At 44.7% G+C, this 17444-nt stretch overlaps 1 protein-coding gene across 1 annotated transcript in view; it reads right to left on the bottom strand.

Moving 5' to 3' along the window:
• LOC130016821 (NXPE family member 1-like) overlaps nt 1-14818 on the bottom strand; it is a 29499-nt gene extending 14681 nt beyond the window's left edge. Inside the window, exons 1-3 of the mRNA XM_056107526.1 lie at nt 14720-14818; nt 8182-8906; nt 2181-2242 (exon numbers count right to left, since the gene is read on the bottom strand). Of these exons, the coding sequence (XP_055963501.1) occupies nt 2181-2242; nt 8182-8906; nt 14720-14818 (886 nt within the window). The remainder of the gene's footprint in view (nt 1-2180; nt 2243-8181; nt 8907-14719) is intronic.
• Nucleotides 14819-17444: the final 2626 nt, after the last annotated feature.

Raw genomic sequence — 17444 nt, 5'->3', positions numbered from 1 at the left:
ACTAACAATAGTTTTTGATATTAGCTTTTGCTGGAGCCATTTTAACATGTTGTTGTTGTTGTGTGTGTGAATTTCCTTTCATTTAACAATCTTTTTAAAAATTACTTATTTATTTTGCGATGGTCTAGGGTTACTCTTGGCTCTGCACTCAGGAATTACTCCTGGCAGTGCTCAGTGGACCACATAGGATGCCAGGGATCAAACCTGGGTTGGCCACCTGCAAGGTAAACACCCTCCCTGCTGAACTATTGCCCTTGCCCCCTGAAATTTTTTTCAATAGACAATTTCCTTACTACAATTATTGTATCGAAGGTATTGTAGTGAATCCTTTTGTTGGTTTGTGAAAGCCTTTACTTTTCTCAAGTTAGAGATTTGCGAGATAGAGTATTTTTGGCTGCAAGAGGTGTGTGTGTGTGTGTGTGTGTGTGTGTGTGTGTGTGTGTGTGTGTGCCACACCCAGCACTGCTCAGGGGTTACTCTGTGCTAGGGGAGGGAGTTGGGGGTCAGGGGTACACTCCATCACCTGCTGTCGTATAACAGATTTTGTCTCTGAGTATTTTGAATATTCCTCCACTCTCCCCCAGTCTGTGAATTTTCTGCTGAGAACTTAGGTGATACTTTGATGGAGGCACCTTTCTATGTTTCCTGCTTCTTTCCCCTAGACATATTTTGTGTTATTTGTCCTGGACTTAAACATCTTCCCATTAGCATGTGTATTGGTCTAAGTGCTTTGTCTCTAGATCAGCCGGCCTTTCTCTACCTTTCCCAGCCTTGCATAGCAACTGCATCCTCAGCTTTGGAATGTCCATAGCTATTACTTCATGAGTAATCTCCTTCTCCTCTATCTCAACCTCTGTCCCATTTGGGATTCCTGCTATTCTTTATTATTATTTTTTGGGGGTGGGGGGTGCCTTTTCTAGTGGTTTCCCATAGCTCTCACAATATTGCTTTCTCACAATCTTATTTCTCTTCTCCAGGAACTGTGTCTGTCCCCAGTCTGTGGTGTCACAACCACCCCAACCCCTCCCCCTTCCAGGGCCCACTTTCCTTAGCGTTTCCAGCACTCTTTTATTTGTCTTTTCATCCTGAATAATGTTGTTCCTAGCTTCAGTTTTTAGCTTCTGGTTATTCATTTATTCCTGAGCTCACTGAATTGCTTTGCCAGAGCTTCCTTGTGTCTCTCAGTGATCCAAAAGAGCCATTATGAAGTTCCCATCCCTTAGACCAGATTCGTTCCCGTCTTTTAGTTTGGTTGTTGGAGATTGTTCCCTCCTTGGGAACTATCTAATTATCTTCAGCTTCAAGTCCCAAGTGTCTTTATTGTCTTTTTGGCCAGCTGGCTAGTAGTCTATCTTTTAAAGTTCTTTTTTTAAATCAAGGCACCGTCATTTATTCATAGTCGAGTTTCAGACATACAGTGTTAAAAATCATCCCTGACTTTTGGGCTTAAAATTTAAGAGTTAGAAGACCACATTCAGCACTGAGTTGCACATCTTTGACATTTCCAGTAGGTGGTGCTATGTCCTGAGTGTTATTTTCAGTTCCTGCTAGACACTCTAGGTGCCAGGGGAGCAGAGGGCTGCAGCAGAGAGCTTTGGCAGGGGGGCTATTTGTGGGTGTGACCCCATTGTCCTTGCATCTTCATTGTTCCAGACCTGAGCCTTAGCAGTCTGTGTCTTGACACCCCTTCTCAAGGTTCAGTTCTGTTTTTTTGGCGCTTGGGCCACATCCTGGTGTGCTCAAGGCTTACACCTGGCAGTACCATATGCAGTGCTGGGGATGGAACTGGGGTTAGGTGTCTTATCGGGGTTCTGGCTGTGTGTTGCCCCTCAGCTCCTCTGCCTTGGTCCTCCCCTGGTAGGAGCATGTGCTCCTCCAAGATCCCTCTCCTCTCCCCTCCTCCCTACTGTGCAGGTGCAGGGGGTGCTGTGAGCTGCAAATAGGACTCTAATACTTTCTTCTTTTTGGATACCTTCAGATGAAATCACTTCTCAACAGAGTTTGCAATTCTTTCCTTAGATTAATTTCTCTTTGATGTTCATTGGGATTGATACCCATAGAGACCTGGTAGAAATGGTGGTCCAGGAACATCGTGTCCACTTGGGCTTACTCTCCTGTGGTTAGAACCTGTGTCCAGCACCACCTACCACAGGACAGAGTCCTGGACAGAGCAGACTTACCATCACATCTGGAGACCTTAATGGGTTTAAGTTGTTTCAGCATTTCCACTCCCACTTTGGACCTTGGAAAACAAGACAACGAATTAGTCTCATGTCTGGGAGACATGAGGAGAATAGAAGATATTCGCTTCAGAGTAAAGGATTTACTTATTTTGTGACTGAAAATGGATATTTATTTATTGGTATTGATACAAATCACCGTATATGGAGGAGGAGTTTTAGAAGATTGTTTCTCTTTCTTGGGACTTTCCAAGATCCAACAGTGTTCCATTCTTCTGCTCCCTGCCATCACTGTGTCCTAAAATCTGAGCTTTTGATTATTTAATTCACAAATTGTGTCTCATACTGTTTTATCACTCTCCAGTTCAAACACCTTGTCTTGGATTACTACAAGCTACAAATTGGACCAACCCTTTCCATTCTATCCCCAATAAATTCAATGCAATTGCCAGGAACCCTAATTAAACTGAAATACTTTCAATTTAAAAAAAATAATTTTGGTTTGGGGGCCTTATCAGTTACAGCTCAAGGGTTACTCCTGGCTCTGCACTCAGGAATTACTCTTAGCAGTGCTCAGGGGACCATATGGTATGCTGAGAATCGAACCCATGTTGCCCACACGCAGGCAAGTGCACTACCCACTAAACTATCACTCCATTCCCTGCGGTACTTTTTAAAACCCATACTCTGTTTATTAAGGAGTTCAGGATTCTGAATAGGACATCCAAACCTCTTATCCCAGCGCACTTGCTTTCCTCTAAATTTGTGACTCCTGCCATGTTTTTATGCAATTTTCCCCTAGAAACATACTTTCACAAGATTGGGGTAGGTTCTCCATCCGTTGCTGTTACCCTAATATCTGTGGGAGTGTTTGACTGGAAGTCTGTTCAATCTGATGCATGAATAAGTAGAGAGGATACGTTCGCCTTCCAGAAATGATGACTGCCTCAGAGCTTTTGCTTTCCCTTTGCATGGCTCTGAGTCATGCTAGGGGTAAGTTGGTGATGGATAGAAAGGGGACATAGAGGTGAAAGGGAGATTCAGATCCTGCAGAGATAAGTGGGACTTGATTCTCGGATGTGCTTGTTCAGGTTGAGTCCCGGGAGGGGAGAAACATTCCTGCTCTGGATTTGGGAGCAGAGTTGGTTAGGGGCTCAGAGGAGATGTGGTGATCAGAATCACTTGTAAAAGGACAGAACAGGCATCCAAATGCTATTAGCTATTGCTGAAGGGAATCAGACAATATAGCTCAGGAACCAAAGCTTGGGGAATTCATTAAGATTCTATAATGGATTCCCAACTTATGTGCAAGAGGACATTGGCGATTGAAGAACAAGATGTCGCTGGGAGAAGTCTTGAACATAGAGGTGAGGCTGGAGCATCTCAACGCTGCAGACAGACTGTGGAACAGGGGAGGAGATGCAGCTCCTTGCCAGGTCTGTGCGCTCCATGGCACGGGGCCCTGGTGGGGTGGGTGGAAGCCGGTGGGACAAGTGGTATCTCCAGTCTTGCACCATAGGGACAGCCCTGACACATGCCAGTCTCGGCTTCTGGGAATGTGACTGTGATAGGGAAGGGGGGAAAGGTAAGAGTGTCAGACTGCTCATGGGATCAGGACAAATTTGGATCATCTATGCCATGCCCACATTCTGAGCAGGAAACATGGCAGGTGCCCATCCACCTGTTTGGATCCTTTGGAGAGGATTTTTTTTTGCTGGTTCTTGAACCTGGTGTGTCCATGGCCATGCAAGGGTGCTGAGAACTAACCCCAACTGCTAGCAAGTGTGTTTCTGGTTTCAGATGCCCAAGGGCTGCTTTAACATGAGACAGGATAAGTGTACTGTTCCCAGAACACAGCCAACACCAGACCTGGAGGCCTCCCAGGCTGCTGAAGCAGGCAGTTCCGTCCTGCAGTTCCAGCTGATCTGCAGATCTGGGAATGACCTCCCAGATGTTATGAGAGTTCAGCAGTGCCCAAGCCAAGAGAAAGCCTAACAGAACCAAGTGTCCTGTTGGTTAGGAACTCTGCAAGTATGACTGGTTCTGGTTGAGATCACAAAGTGTTCTCAGCTTGAAATTGCCCAAGAGAGAGCTCTGTTTTGTAGTTCATTCACAGCAGAGTATAGCGCACAGGTGCAGGGGGCACCAAAAGCTGTGCTGGGTAGACAGAGCACAGCTGTGTCTTCCTGTTTGCAGGGCGAACCGAGGATTCTCAGCACTCAGGGAAATGGGTGCAGACTCAGGTATGAATCTGACCCTCAATGCTGAGTTTTACATGATCTAGGTCCAGGCCTATGGCCCTGTTAGGCTAGAACAACCAAATCCTAGCCTCATCCATTATCCAGTATGGTGCCCAGCATGAAACATCTGGTGAACCAGCCAGAGAATCCAGAAAACCATAGATATACCAGTATTAAGATAAGAAATCAAGGATCACAAAAATATCAGGTGAATAAGACAGTACTAGGGAAACAAAATTCTTTGTAGTGGACTCTAGAGAAGAGGAATTGATTTTGACTCTATGAACTGAACCCAAGATTTCAGCAGGGATTCAAACGTAGAACTGATCACTTGTTTGTGCAGAAGAATCATTGGTTGGGGTTGGAGAGATAGTAGGGCATTGCCTGGTACACAGGTGACCAGGGTTCAATCTCTGGCATCCCACATGGTAAGCCCCAAGCATCACAGGAGTAATTCCTGAGTGTAAAGCGAGGAATAACTCCTGAGCATTGATGGGTATGGTCCAAAAACCAAACCAACAGCAACAACAAAACCTCAACAATAATTAGTGACTTGAACCACAGAAAATTTGAAACTGTCAGATGGGTGAAAAAAAAGAAGAATGTCAAAGAACAAAGAAAGCCGAGGAGAATTAACAATGCTAAGGACAGACCCAATACACTATGGGGGGTTACAGGAGCCAATGGAAGAATTAGAAAGTGTTGTTCATGGCTGAAAGATTCCTGAACCTGGGAAGGACACAACATGAATGACCCCTTTGAAGGACCTCACTGATCTGCAGGATGCTTGCCTAGTGTGAAGACAAAAACAGAACAGCAAGAACAAAGAGAAACTATAGGAGGTACACTCATATTACAACTGGCAGATTCATTTTCTCAGATCAGAAGATTGTTGGGCGACATAATCACTGTCACAGTCCTCCCATTGTTCATTGATTTGCTCAAGTGGGCCCAGTAACGTCTTCATAGTGACACTTGTTACTGTGTTTGGCATATCGAATATGACACAGGTAGCTTGCCAGGCTTTGCCATGTGGGTGAGATACTCTCGGTAGCTTACTGGGCTCTCTGAGAGAGGTGGAAGAATTGGACTCGGGTCGGCCATGTTGGCCACTTGCAAGGCCAACGCCCTACCTGCTGTGCTATCGCTCCAGCCCGGGCAACATAATCAAAATATTCAAAGAAAATCGTTGCCAACAAAAAAGTTTTTGATGGCTTATTTGTTCATAAATGGAAGAAGGATCAAGACGTTCCTAAACAAAAGCTGAGAGAGTTTATTCTCACCCAGTCTGTATTTCTAAAGTAATTTCGTTGAGTTGAAAGTGAAAATACAAACATCTTAAAACCATAAAAGTGACTCTGAAAATGGTAACTATTTAGTCACAAAGATTAATGTAGTAATTATGACCTTAACTACAGGTTGTTTCCAGTTATACAATATAAAGATAAATTACAGGAAAAATAATTAATAAAACATGAGGGGGAAAAAGAAGTAAAAGTACAAAGTTTATGAACTCTGTTGAAATGGTCAGCATTATTTATTTTTAGGGAAGCACATTCAGCCATCTGGATGGGCATAGGTTGCTGGATATTGAACCTAACCCTGTACTGTTTCCTTGTCCCTGACATTATCAATTTTAAACAGGCTGTTGTGAGTTTATGATGTTATTTGTGCTTCATGGTAACCACAACGGAACGTTATATACTAATTCTAAGAACTCTGGCAGTGATCCCTAGTTAAAGGCCTAGAGAATACGCATATAAGTTATAGCCCTGGGTTTGATCTCCGACATGACTTAGTCCACCAGCACGACTGAGAATGACTCCAAAGCTAACAAAATAGACAAAAACAAAAAGTTCATATATCTTTAATCTTAAACTTCCTTAAGTTAAGACTGCTACCCACAGTCTCAGTAAGGATGATCTTATTGACACTTGGGCCTACCAATGTCAGAATCTGTGAGAGAATACCTTCCTCTCGTTTTAAACTACCCAGTTGTGGTACTTTACAACAAAGTATTAGACATAGCAAAGTTGTGGTACTTTGTTACAGCAGAATATTAAATATTTAACAGAAAGGGCAAATCTGTTTCTTTACCATTTTCCAACTCTAGGAGATCACCTTGTGGCACCCTGCCTGGAGATTAAGGACCTCATGCTAGCCAAGACCCTCTCTCTTTTGTGGGTGTTCATACTGGATAGTGGTCAGGGGCAACTCTTTGCACTGTGGTCACAAGTCCATATAGTGCTGGAGGTTGAATTTGGGCCTCCCTTGGGCAAAGCTTGCACGTTAGGCCTCTGAGCTATGTCCCTAGCCCATGATGCTTTTGACACCATTGAAATAGCTTCTGGAGCATTTTCTCACTGGCATCCCAACAGTAGAGCAGCTGGAATGCCTTGGTATGGGACAGCAGCGCCTGTGTTTGCATTTTTTTGTGCGTAAGAAAGTGCTAGAAACTATTTTCCAGATCTCTGTATGTGTGGTGTCGTTGAAGGAGAAAAAAGAAAAAACCTGTTTGATTGGCTTTGAAAATAGATGGGGAAAGGATGGGTTGCTGAGAACCTGGTCAAAATACAACAAAAAATCAGTTGCCACACTTTGGTAAATTGAATCTCAGGAATAAAGTAGATCATAGAAAAAAAAAGAGAGAAAGAAAAGTTAATGAATGGAGTTCCCTTGAGATGACAGGAAATTATCAGAGGATCTAAAGAAGTTGAAATCTATAGGTGGTTTCAGATGGGGGGTGGTACTCAATTACCCTTTGCAGTTCTTCAAGTAGCTCTGGAAGAGATACTGGTTATTCATTATAAGTAAGGCAGGACTTTCTGGCACAGAGAGGGGAGACCAAGGTGGGAGAGACTGTTCATGAGTCAGAGAGAAAGGATGGCATGGACACACACACCATTGATTGAGAAGGCCGCTCACATTATCATCTGTGGAGCCCTGTCCACTTACCCCACAGCCTAGGGTGTATGAAGAATGCTCCCCCCACTACCCAACCTCCCACAGCTGTACCTACTGAGGAATGTCCAATCCCGACATCAACTGGAGCCAGCCATCAGGAGTTGGCTTGGGGAAAGATGAATCGACTGCATTGTGCAGAATGGACTAGAGGGTAGTTGTGCTGAGGGAGAGCTGGCAAAGGTGATTTGGGGGAGATGATCTTGAGGCACATTCCAGCTCTAGGCATGGGGGGGGGGGGGAAATGGGTGAAAGCAAAATATATTTAAGGGGCAGGTTTGCCAAATATGACATGAGGGGTGAATGCGGGAACAGAGATATTACTGCACACTTACTCTCTTGATGTAACTGCTGATAACCCTGCAGAGTGTATTTGCAGTGTTAGTGGGGTTAGAGGAGAGGACATGGCCCAATGGGAGGGTACTGGCCATTAGTGGGGAAGTGTGACACCTAAGGCATAGAGTTCACCTCGGCATGGGGAGTCAGGAGCTGGAGGGAGGTATCTGTGGATGATGGCACTTAAGTGTCAGAAGCACCGGAGGGGGTCATGCTGCATATTGAGAGAACAGTGCCCTTCTTTTATTTTGTATTTGTTTAGGGTTACATCCAATGGCCCAGAGTTAACTCCTAGTTTTGTGCTCTGGAATCACTCCTATCATGCTTGGGGGACCATATGGGGTGAACCTACATTGGCCACATGCAGCACAAGTGCCCAACCCACTGTATAATGTCTCTGGCAGCAGGTAGTATCCTCCTACCTGTGCACACCATCAGCCTGCATCTCTGAAAAGCAAACTTACCTGATGAAGAGACTTTGTTCCTCAGCAGTCAGGTAAGAAATGGCACGATTCCTCGTGGTCATGTGGGTCAGGGCCTCACAGGGAACATGCGGTGGCTTCACACAGTAGAAAGTTTCACGTTCACGAGTGTCCAGGTACTGACACAGCTCAGCACTTGAGTTGAGGGTCAGGCCACATTCAGCCAAGACATGGGAGGTGCCATTAGCAAATTTGCCCGTGAAAATAATTTTTTCACAGCCTTGGTTCCTGGCCCTCCAGAGAGCCGACACACCTTCGCTGGGGTGGATGAGCAGGACAGACAGGGAGGCCAGGCCCTCCCAGAACAGAGTGAAGCTGATCAGGTAGGTACCATTGTGGAAATCGGTCACATTCCCTGAGGCACCGGCCTTCAGGGCTGGGGAGGATATCCGGGCCCTCAGGAAATCCCCGCCATATTCCTTCCTGTGCCCCAAATGGTCCCTGGCCTGGAGCAGGACGTCCAGCTGGTCCCCCTTGCAGTACGTGTCTCGGGGATGGAGGATGGTGGCTGTGCTGTGTGTGGCACTGGTGGTGGAGTTCACATGGGTGAAGGGCCGGGCTGGGATGAGCTGGCTGAACTCCTCCACGATCCTCCTGATTCTAAGGTCAGATTCTGATTCTGTTGGTGACATCCTCGTGACTGGTGGAGCAGGGTCTGAGGAGTTTTTGAAAGTGTTCGAGTCACAGAAGGTTATAGTAGGCCAAAGCTGAAATGACAAGGAATGTGGTAGGCTATGAAATGGACCTTGGCAAGTTATTTTTCTTGTGGGCTTTAGATATCGATTCACTGCCTTGTTTTGTTTTTTACAGTCATGGCATATTTTTTTTCATGGAATATAAACATTTATCTCTTTACCTCAATGTTAGTGAATGTATGAACATTGTCGATAAAGATATTGACTCCAAACGACTCTGCTCAGAAAATACTTTTAAGTATTAAATAAATTTCTGTGCATTAAGTTTCTCCCCTTATATATCTTATATTCAGTCATCGGGCTGGAGCGATAGCACAGCGGGTAGGGCGTTTGCCTTGTAAACGGCCAACATGGCCGACCCGAGTTTGATTCCTCCGCCCCTCTTGGAGAGTCCAGCAAGCTACTGAGAGTATCTCGCCTGCATGGCAAAGCCTGGCAAGCTACCCATGGCATATTCGATATGCGAAACACAGTAACAACAAAGTCTCGCGATGGAGACGTTACTGGGCCTGCTCAAGAAAAATCGATGAACAATGAGAGGACAGTGATAGTGATTCAGTCATCACTAAATTCTGAGTTCTACTCCCCCCACCCCGTCTATTCCTTACAAATTGTGGATTCAGTCATAATCATTTGTTACCTGGATTCTAGTAGTTACTTGTTCAGTTCTGCTTGTTTGTCAATTAATTTTTCTTCTTACAGGGAAGTAATAGACTTATACACTGAAAATTTATTGTTTAAAAAAGTTGAGAGGAGGTTTGCTGAAATGCTAGTATAGCAGATAGGGCGCTTGCCTTGCACATGTCAAACCTACGTTCAATCCTGGAACCCTGTCTGGTTCCCCCAAGCCCTTCCAGGAGTGATCCATGAGTGCAGAACCAGGAGTAAACCCTGAGCACAATTGAAAGCATGCCTCATGCTTTCCATTTGGTACTAGAGCTGTGGGTTGCTGAGACATGTAACCTGTCTCTGCCTTGCTTCTGTCTGCTGAGTCACACCTACTGACCAGCATGGTCCTGTCCAGACAGGAGAGAGGAGAGATTTGCGCAGAAGTGAGTGCTGGCTGACATGGTGGGTTCCTGCACTACGTCAGAGTTGGGGATTCCCCAGGGCACAGATCTGAAGGATATCTGTGGCTGCCTGGGCAACAAGGTCACTTCTTCTCCCTTTGCATGTTGTTCTTGGTGGAGACATCAAACATCTGGCCAGAATTGAGCAGTGGATGTATCCTGGTACATGACTATTAGGAGCAGTAAAATGCAGGGATGCTCATGGGGACCTGGGCCGATACAGAGGTAGAGTATCTGGGCACACTCGTGTGTCAGTATACATATGGGTCCAGATTAGTGGAAGGAAGCTGAGGTATCAGTAAAATATTGGCACATGTAAAGCCTCAGAGGCTGTCTGCAGGGTCCCTGTGGATCCAGTGAGCTTTAAACAGGGAATGCCCAGCAGTGAATGGGAACCAGACAGGGAAACCCAGGCTTGCACAAAACTGGATCTTCATTTTTGACCATACACATTGCTGCAGACACAAGGAATTTACCTGCACTAATGGATGATGACAGAAAGCATGGGAAGGAGCACACAGGAGGGACCTAATTTCCCTGACAGGAATCCAGAGTGACTGGGGATAAGCAGTTCACTGACAGAAGTAGAGGAGAGGTCCAACAAGGTCTGAACTGAAAGGCAGAGGAGGAGAAGCAACAAAGACCATACACCCCAAATATGAAAAAATAAATTTAAAGGGAAGAGATATTGAGAGCTAATGCAGCAGGTAATACGTGTACCTTGCATATAGTCAAGTTGGTTTTGATCCCTGAATATTGCCAAGAGTGATCTTTGAGCACAGATCCAGAAGTAAGCCTTGAGCATTGTGGGATATGACCCCAAACCCCCATCTGTTCCCCTCCCCCCACCCAATGAAGATAACATCGGAGAACTGCCTATAGTTCTTGGCTTTAAGTGAAACATTATTTTAAGTATAGGGGTTCCAACGGGAGAGGAAAGTGGGAATGGGAATGAAGCTTGAGTGTGAGAAATTCTACCATTCCCAATCTGAAAATAGACTCATACATTCTTTTTTTTGGGGGGGGGGTCACATCCAGTGATGATCAGGGGTTACTACTGGCTCTTCACTCAGGAATTACTCCTGGTGGTGTTTGGGGGACCATAGGGAGGCTGGAGATCGAACTCAGGTCTGCAGCATCCAAGACAAATGCCCTACCCACAAAGACTAACATCAGAAACATCCAGAATCCTAGACTGAAAACAAACCCCCTAATTTTAGTAATTTCCCTTAATGTCAATGATTTGGACTCACTGATCCAAAGATATGGAGAGGCCTGTATGGATTGGAAGACTGAGTCCAATAATCCATTATATTTTATTTTGTGATCACACCCAGCAGTGCTTGGGCTGGAGTGATAGCACAGCGGTAGGGCATTTGCCTTGTGCGCAGCCAGCCTGGCCAATCCAGGTTCAATTCCTCCGCCCCTCTCCGAGAGCTCGGCAAGCTACCGAGAATATCTCGCCCGCACAGCAAAGCCTGGCAAGCTACCCATGATGTATTCGATATGCCAAGCACAGTAACAAGAAGTCTCAAAATGGAGACGTTACTGGGCCCGCTTGAGCAAAATCGATGAACAATGGGAGGACCCAGTGGTGCTCAGGGCTTAAACTCCTGTCTTGTGGGCTCAGGGATCACTCTTGGTGGGGTTCAGTGGACCATATCTAGGGTATGGGATCAGATATGGGTCGGCCATATGCAAGGCAAGCACCTACCTGCTGTACTATCAGTCTGGCTTCTGAATATTTCCCTATTTTTAGAAAAAACACACTTCAACTCTTAGAATAAGTACATGTACAGAGTAAAAGACTGGAAAACAGTAGATTGACAGTCATACTTATATCAGACAGTAGAGACTTTAAAAAATGGCAAAGAAAGACGATGGATATTACATAATCAAAGTGTTAGGGATACTCAACACCATTTGATGTATGTGCACCAAATTTAGAAGCATAAAAATGTGTAAATCAACTTCTAATAGGAATTGCTGTGTGTGGCAGAATTCAGTGTTTTCCCAACTGTATTGATAGACAGGGAAGCTGTCATTTATTTTTAAAATTTTTATTTAACCACCATGAGATACACAGTTAAAAAGTTGTTCACAATTGAGTTTTAGTCATACAATGTTCCAACATCTGTCTTTTCATCAGTGTACATTTCCCACCATCAATATCACCAGCGTCTGTCTTTTAAAAATATAACTAACATCTCAGACTCTATAGTCCTGGTCAGTGGAAACTTAATCAGTAATATGTTTTGTTTTTTAATTTAAATTTGTAAAATTTTAGTCACTGTGATTTACAATACTATTGAGAGGTTTTGTGCTTACAGTGTTTTGACACCACAACCTCCACCAGATTAATCATCTTCCTTCACAAGTTCCCTACTCTCCTCCCCATCCGCTGTTGTGTAAACTCAGCTCTATTGACCTCAGGTTCTGTCACATTTGGCCACTTCTTTTCCTGTTATTATGTTTCTTCTGAGCCCCACATATGAGAAAGATCATTCTGTACCTGTCTGTCTTCTGATTAACTACATCAGCACCATTCCTTGCAGATCTACCCATGGAGCAGAAAGTCACATGATTTTGTCTTTTCTTATAGACAAGTAATATTTCATGGTGTATATATACAGCAGTTTCTTTATCCATCTATCTGTTCTTGGATACTTGGGTTTTTTCAGATTTGGGCTATTGTGAATTGTGCCGCAATACATATAGGAGTGCAAATATCTTTTAGAATAAAGGTTTTGGGTCTTGGGGTCAATGCCCAGAAGTGGAATTGCTGGGTCATATGAAAGCTCAATTCTTAGTTTTTTGAGAATTATATATTGTTTTCTAAAGAGACTGACATTTCCACCAGTAGACATTCCCACCCACAGTGGATGAGTTCTCTTTACCTCATGTCCATGTCAACACTGATTGTTTTTGTTCTTTATGATATGTGCCAGTTTCACTGGTGTGAGGTGATACTCCTGTTTTGATTTACATTTAATTGGTGATAAGTGGTGCAGAATGCTTTTCTCCATATACCGATTAGCTAAATGTATGTCTTCTTTGAGGAAGTTTTTGTTAATAGAATCCAAGCTGGATTTAAAAAAATAACGATTGACAAAACTCTGAGATAGTCAGTGAGCTAATTATTAATTTCAGAAATAAATATATTGATATATTTATTACATATAACTGAGTACAATTATAAAGTAGTTACTATAGCAACATAGTTTTAACAAATTACACAGGATTATAATTATGTACCTGGGATAAGGTGTTTGCCTTGCAAGCGACCAACCTGGGTTCGATTCCTCCATCCCTCTCGAAGAGCCCGACAAGCTACCAAGAGTAACCTGCCCTCCCGGCAGAGCCTGGCAAGCTCCCCGTGGTATATTCAATATGCCAAAAAAAGTAACAATAAGTCTCACAATGGAGACATTACTGGTGCCCGCTTGAGTAAATCAGTGAACAACGGGAGAACAGTGCTACAGTGCCAATATTATATAAATAATAACTGCAATTAACAGTGCACATAAATAAAATTCCAAATAATTGTCTCTGGAAAATATGAAACCTCAGTTTGGATAAAACTTTTCAATACTTAAAGTAGTAATAACATAAGCATGATAACGATTCCCCTTATCTGCCTGACACACCTGGGATGTGGCTGAAGTGGTTGAGAACAGTGCCTTGACTGTCCAATTGGGGTCACTCATGGCACTGTCTTGCCCACCTTCCCTTCACCATAAATGCCTCCCACAATTAATGCAACAGAGTAACTTGGGCGTGGGTCATGCCTGGCTGTGCTTGGGGCTTACTCCTGGCTCTGTGCTCAGGGATCATCCTGGCAGGAATCAGAGATTAGGAGACATATGTGGTGCTAGGTCAGCCTCTGCAGGCAAACATCCTGCTGTTGTGCTAGCTCTCTTGCTCTACAGCACCCAAAAGGAGAGAGAGAACAAAAGGGAATGCCCTGCCACAGAGGCAGGATGGGATGGGGCGGGATAGAGGGGGTGAGAGAGATACTGGGATCAGTGGTGGTGGAGAATGGGCACTGGTGGAGGGATGGGTACTTGATCATTGTATGACTGAAACCCAAGCACAAAGATTTGTAAGTCTACAACTGTACCTCATGGTGTTTCACTAATAAAAATTTTTAAAAAATGACTCAACTACATTCTATTTCCTTATTATTGCCCCCATCTGGTCTACTCCTGCTTGTTTATTCTAGTCCTGAGGGCAATAATCCCTGAACACAGAGTCAAGAGTTAACCCTGAGAATAGCTGGGTGTGTCTACTCCCCTTCCCCACCTCCCAAGAGTCTAGATAAAGCAGAAAGAAAAAGCACAAAATTTATCTGCCTGACACACCTGGAATGTGGCTGAAGTACACCTAGGAGCCCTTACACTCTTAGTTTAGCTGTTGTCCACTCTGCGGGGAGCTTGTGCAGAACCGCCCAGTTCTGACCTTCCTTAAGGTACACACATCATCAGGATGAATTATCCATAGTTAATTCATATATGCACCCACAGTGGGTGAGAAGAATGTTACTACAGATTCTACTTTGGGGGCGCGGGGGCAAGGGAGAGGAGGGCTTCTGAGCAGTGAGGGCATAAGAGAGGTGATGTCTAGCATCTCTGAGAAACAAGGAGAGGAGGGGGAGAAGCACCGGCAGACTCGGCTGGCAGAGGAGTGGTGGCTTGTGACTGAGCAGACTGAACCCAGGAACGACCTTGCCCTCACACTGGAGGAAAGGCTTCCTACCTTAGTCGAGTTCTGGGTAGTTATCAGAATGATCCAGGAGATCACCGAGAAGGACAGCAATAGCAGTAGCACTTTTTTAAACAGAGTGCAAGAGGCCATCAGGAGCACCCTAGGAGAGAGGACCCATTAGGAAACTGGTTAACTAGTGAATTTCTCTACACTCTCCCTCTCATTTTACTCTATTTTCTTTTTGGGGGGAGGGAGAGCTCACACCTAGCAATGCTCAGGGATCAGGGTTACTCCTGGCTCTGCCCTCAGGAATCACTCCTGGCGGTGCACAGGAGGACCATATAGGATGCTGGGGATTGAACCTGGATGAACTGCATGTTGATCCTTCTGCAAATGCCCTACCTTCTGTGTTATCACTCCAGCCCATCTATTTTCTTAAAAAATTTTTTTTGTGTGGTGGATCACATGTCGCTTTGCTCAAGGCTTATTCCTGGCTCTGTGCTCAGGGATCACACCTGGTGGGCTCAGGGATCATAGGGTGTGAATCTGGGTTGGCAGCATGTAAGGCAAATGCCTTTCCCATTGTATGATCACTCTGGTCCCTTTGCTCCATTTTCAACCTGTGCCCAGACTTTGTTCCCCTCTCAGACCACCCCCGTTGCCTCTCAGAACCAACAGTGTGAATCTCCAACTCTTTGACTCACCCGGTGGCTACTCATCCCTCTTGGAAGATTATTGTTTTCCTCCTTCCAGAGCCTAAAAATGGGAGTCAAAATTCCCTTATCTATGCGCTCTTTGCTCATTTTACCACAGATTGCAAAGGATAGTGAGAAACAGAAAATTACTTCATTAGCCTGTTTTGGGGGAAGAGATAGGACAGTTTGGATCATAAGAATATGCCCTGTCACCAAACACAGCCTTCTGGGATATTTTCTGTGCTAACTAGGAGGGAGATTGGATCTTATGGTTAGCTGAAATTTGGAAGCAGGCTTACCTGCATGTGGCTCACCCCAATTCAATCCCTGTCACCACATATGATTTACTGACCTCTACAGGAGAAATATGAGCACAGAACCAGAAGTAAGCCCTGAGAATGTATGGGTGTGTCTACTTCACCCCTGAACCCCCCCCCCCCAAATTCTCATTACCCAAATGCTAAAGAATTGGGATATTTATTGTAGCTTTCATGGCCAATGTCTAGCATAGTATCCAACACACATTTTTAAATGACAGTGTTTAAATCTCAGTCCTGATTTTCAGATCAAGTTTAGTATGAAAATTTCACACTTCTCAGAGTGAACCATTAGCATGATTAACAAGCCACAAAATAGTTATAAAACTGTCAGTTATAAAACCCTCTCCCCCACCCAACATGGAAGAGCCTGACCTCTTTCAACTGAGCTTTGTAGCGCATGAATTATGAGATATTGCCTAACTATTTTCTCTTCTGGGAAATAGTTGGCATCATATGTTTAAGCAGTACACATGTTTTTTACATATGATTTTGATTGCACTTAGGAGCCCTGACACAGCATTCTTAGTTTAGCTGTTGTCCACTTGGCGGGGAGGTTGTGCAGAGCCGCCCAGTTCTGACCTCCCCTAAGGCACACTCATCACCAGGATGGGTGCACAGAGGGTCCTCTGATCCACCACACTCTTATTAGTGAAAGTGTAGTGTGCACGCTGAAATTTTTTTTTTGAGTTCAAATATAACTGTACCAAAGAAAACACTTGCAAGTGTTTGTTAGCGACATGGATTTGATGTTCCATACTTTAGAAGTGGCAGCAAGACAAGGGGAGAGAGTGGAACAAACAGGGCAAGTGAAGGGGTCCAGTGAGCAAGACCAATGCTGCCTGGGCTGTGCGGGGGCCATTGTTAGGAGGAGACCGTATGCCACATAGAGTAAAGGCAGAGGAAGGCACAAGCTGGAGAGAGCCTTGAGAGAGCCTGGGCTGGTGGGGTGGTCAGAAGCTATTCCCAGCAGAGATACAACAGACTACTGGACACTGGTTGACAGTTCACTGGGCACTCCAAGGTCCTGGGCATGCAGATACTGTCCGATACTGTAAGGACACTTCAGGTGAATGTTCTCATCTTCTCCCTGGAGAAGACTGACCATGGCATATCCTTGGACTCTCTCTGGCTCCCTGCCAAAAGGCAGAGACAGAGATAGTCATTCAGTCAGAAATGACTTTCATCTCTCCCACAGAAGGGTAACCCCAAACAGGCCTTGTTGGCATCAAAATTATTTTGAGCAAACACAAACATGACAGTAGTAGCCATTTGTGGTGGTGGTGGGGTATTGTTGGATAACATTGGGTTGTCCTTGCTCCTCCTGCAGGAAGCTTAAAGTTTATTGAGCTACTCCCATAGCAGAGCCCCTGAGGCATACCCAATTCCATCAAGTACCGATAACACTATATTGCTTTTCTCCTTCCTTTATGTCATTTGCATGGTTTATTTAGCAATGTCATTTTTGTATAGGCAGAGGAAGACTGTTCATGCTATGCTTTGTAACATGGGAATTAATTGACTCCAAATTTACTTCTGGGCTTCCATATTTACTTGACGTAAGCCTCAGTTGCCCTTAGTTCCTAGCACTCCAAATGTAGGGTCCCAACGAAGGGACTGGATGGACCCAGGGCAAGTTGTAAGCTACCCCTGGCATTGAAAGGAGACAAGCTAAGCATCATAAGTAAAGGTAAAGGTAAAGGCCCTCCCGTTGATCGTCGATTTGCTCGAGCAGGCCCAGTAACGTCTCCATTGGAGACTTTG

The sequence above is a fragment of the Sorex fumeus genome, unplaced genomic scaffold (assembly GCF_029834395.1).
Source record: "Sorex fumeus unplaced genomic scaffold, SorFum_2.1 ptg000169l, whole genome shotgun sequence".
Classification (NCBI taxonomy): domain Eukaryota; kingdom Metazoa; phylum Chordata; class Mammalia; order Eulipotyphla; family Soricidae; genus Sorex; species Sorex fumeus.
This window is presented reverse-complemented; position numbering and strand designations above follow the sequence as displayed.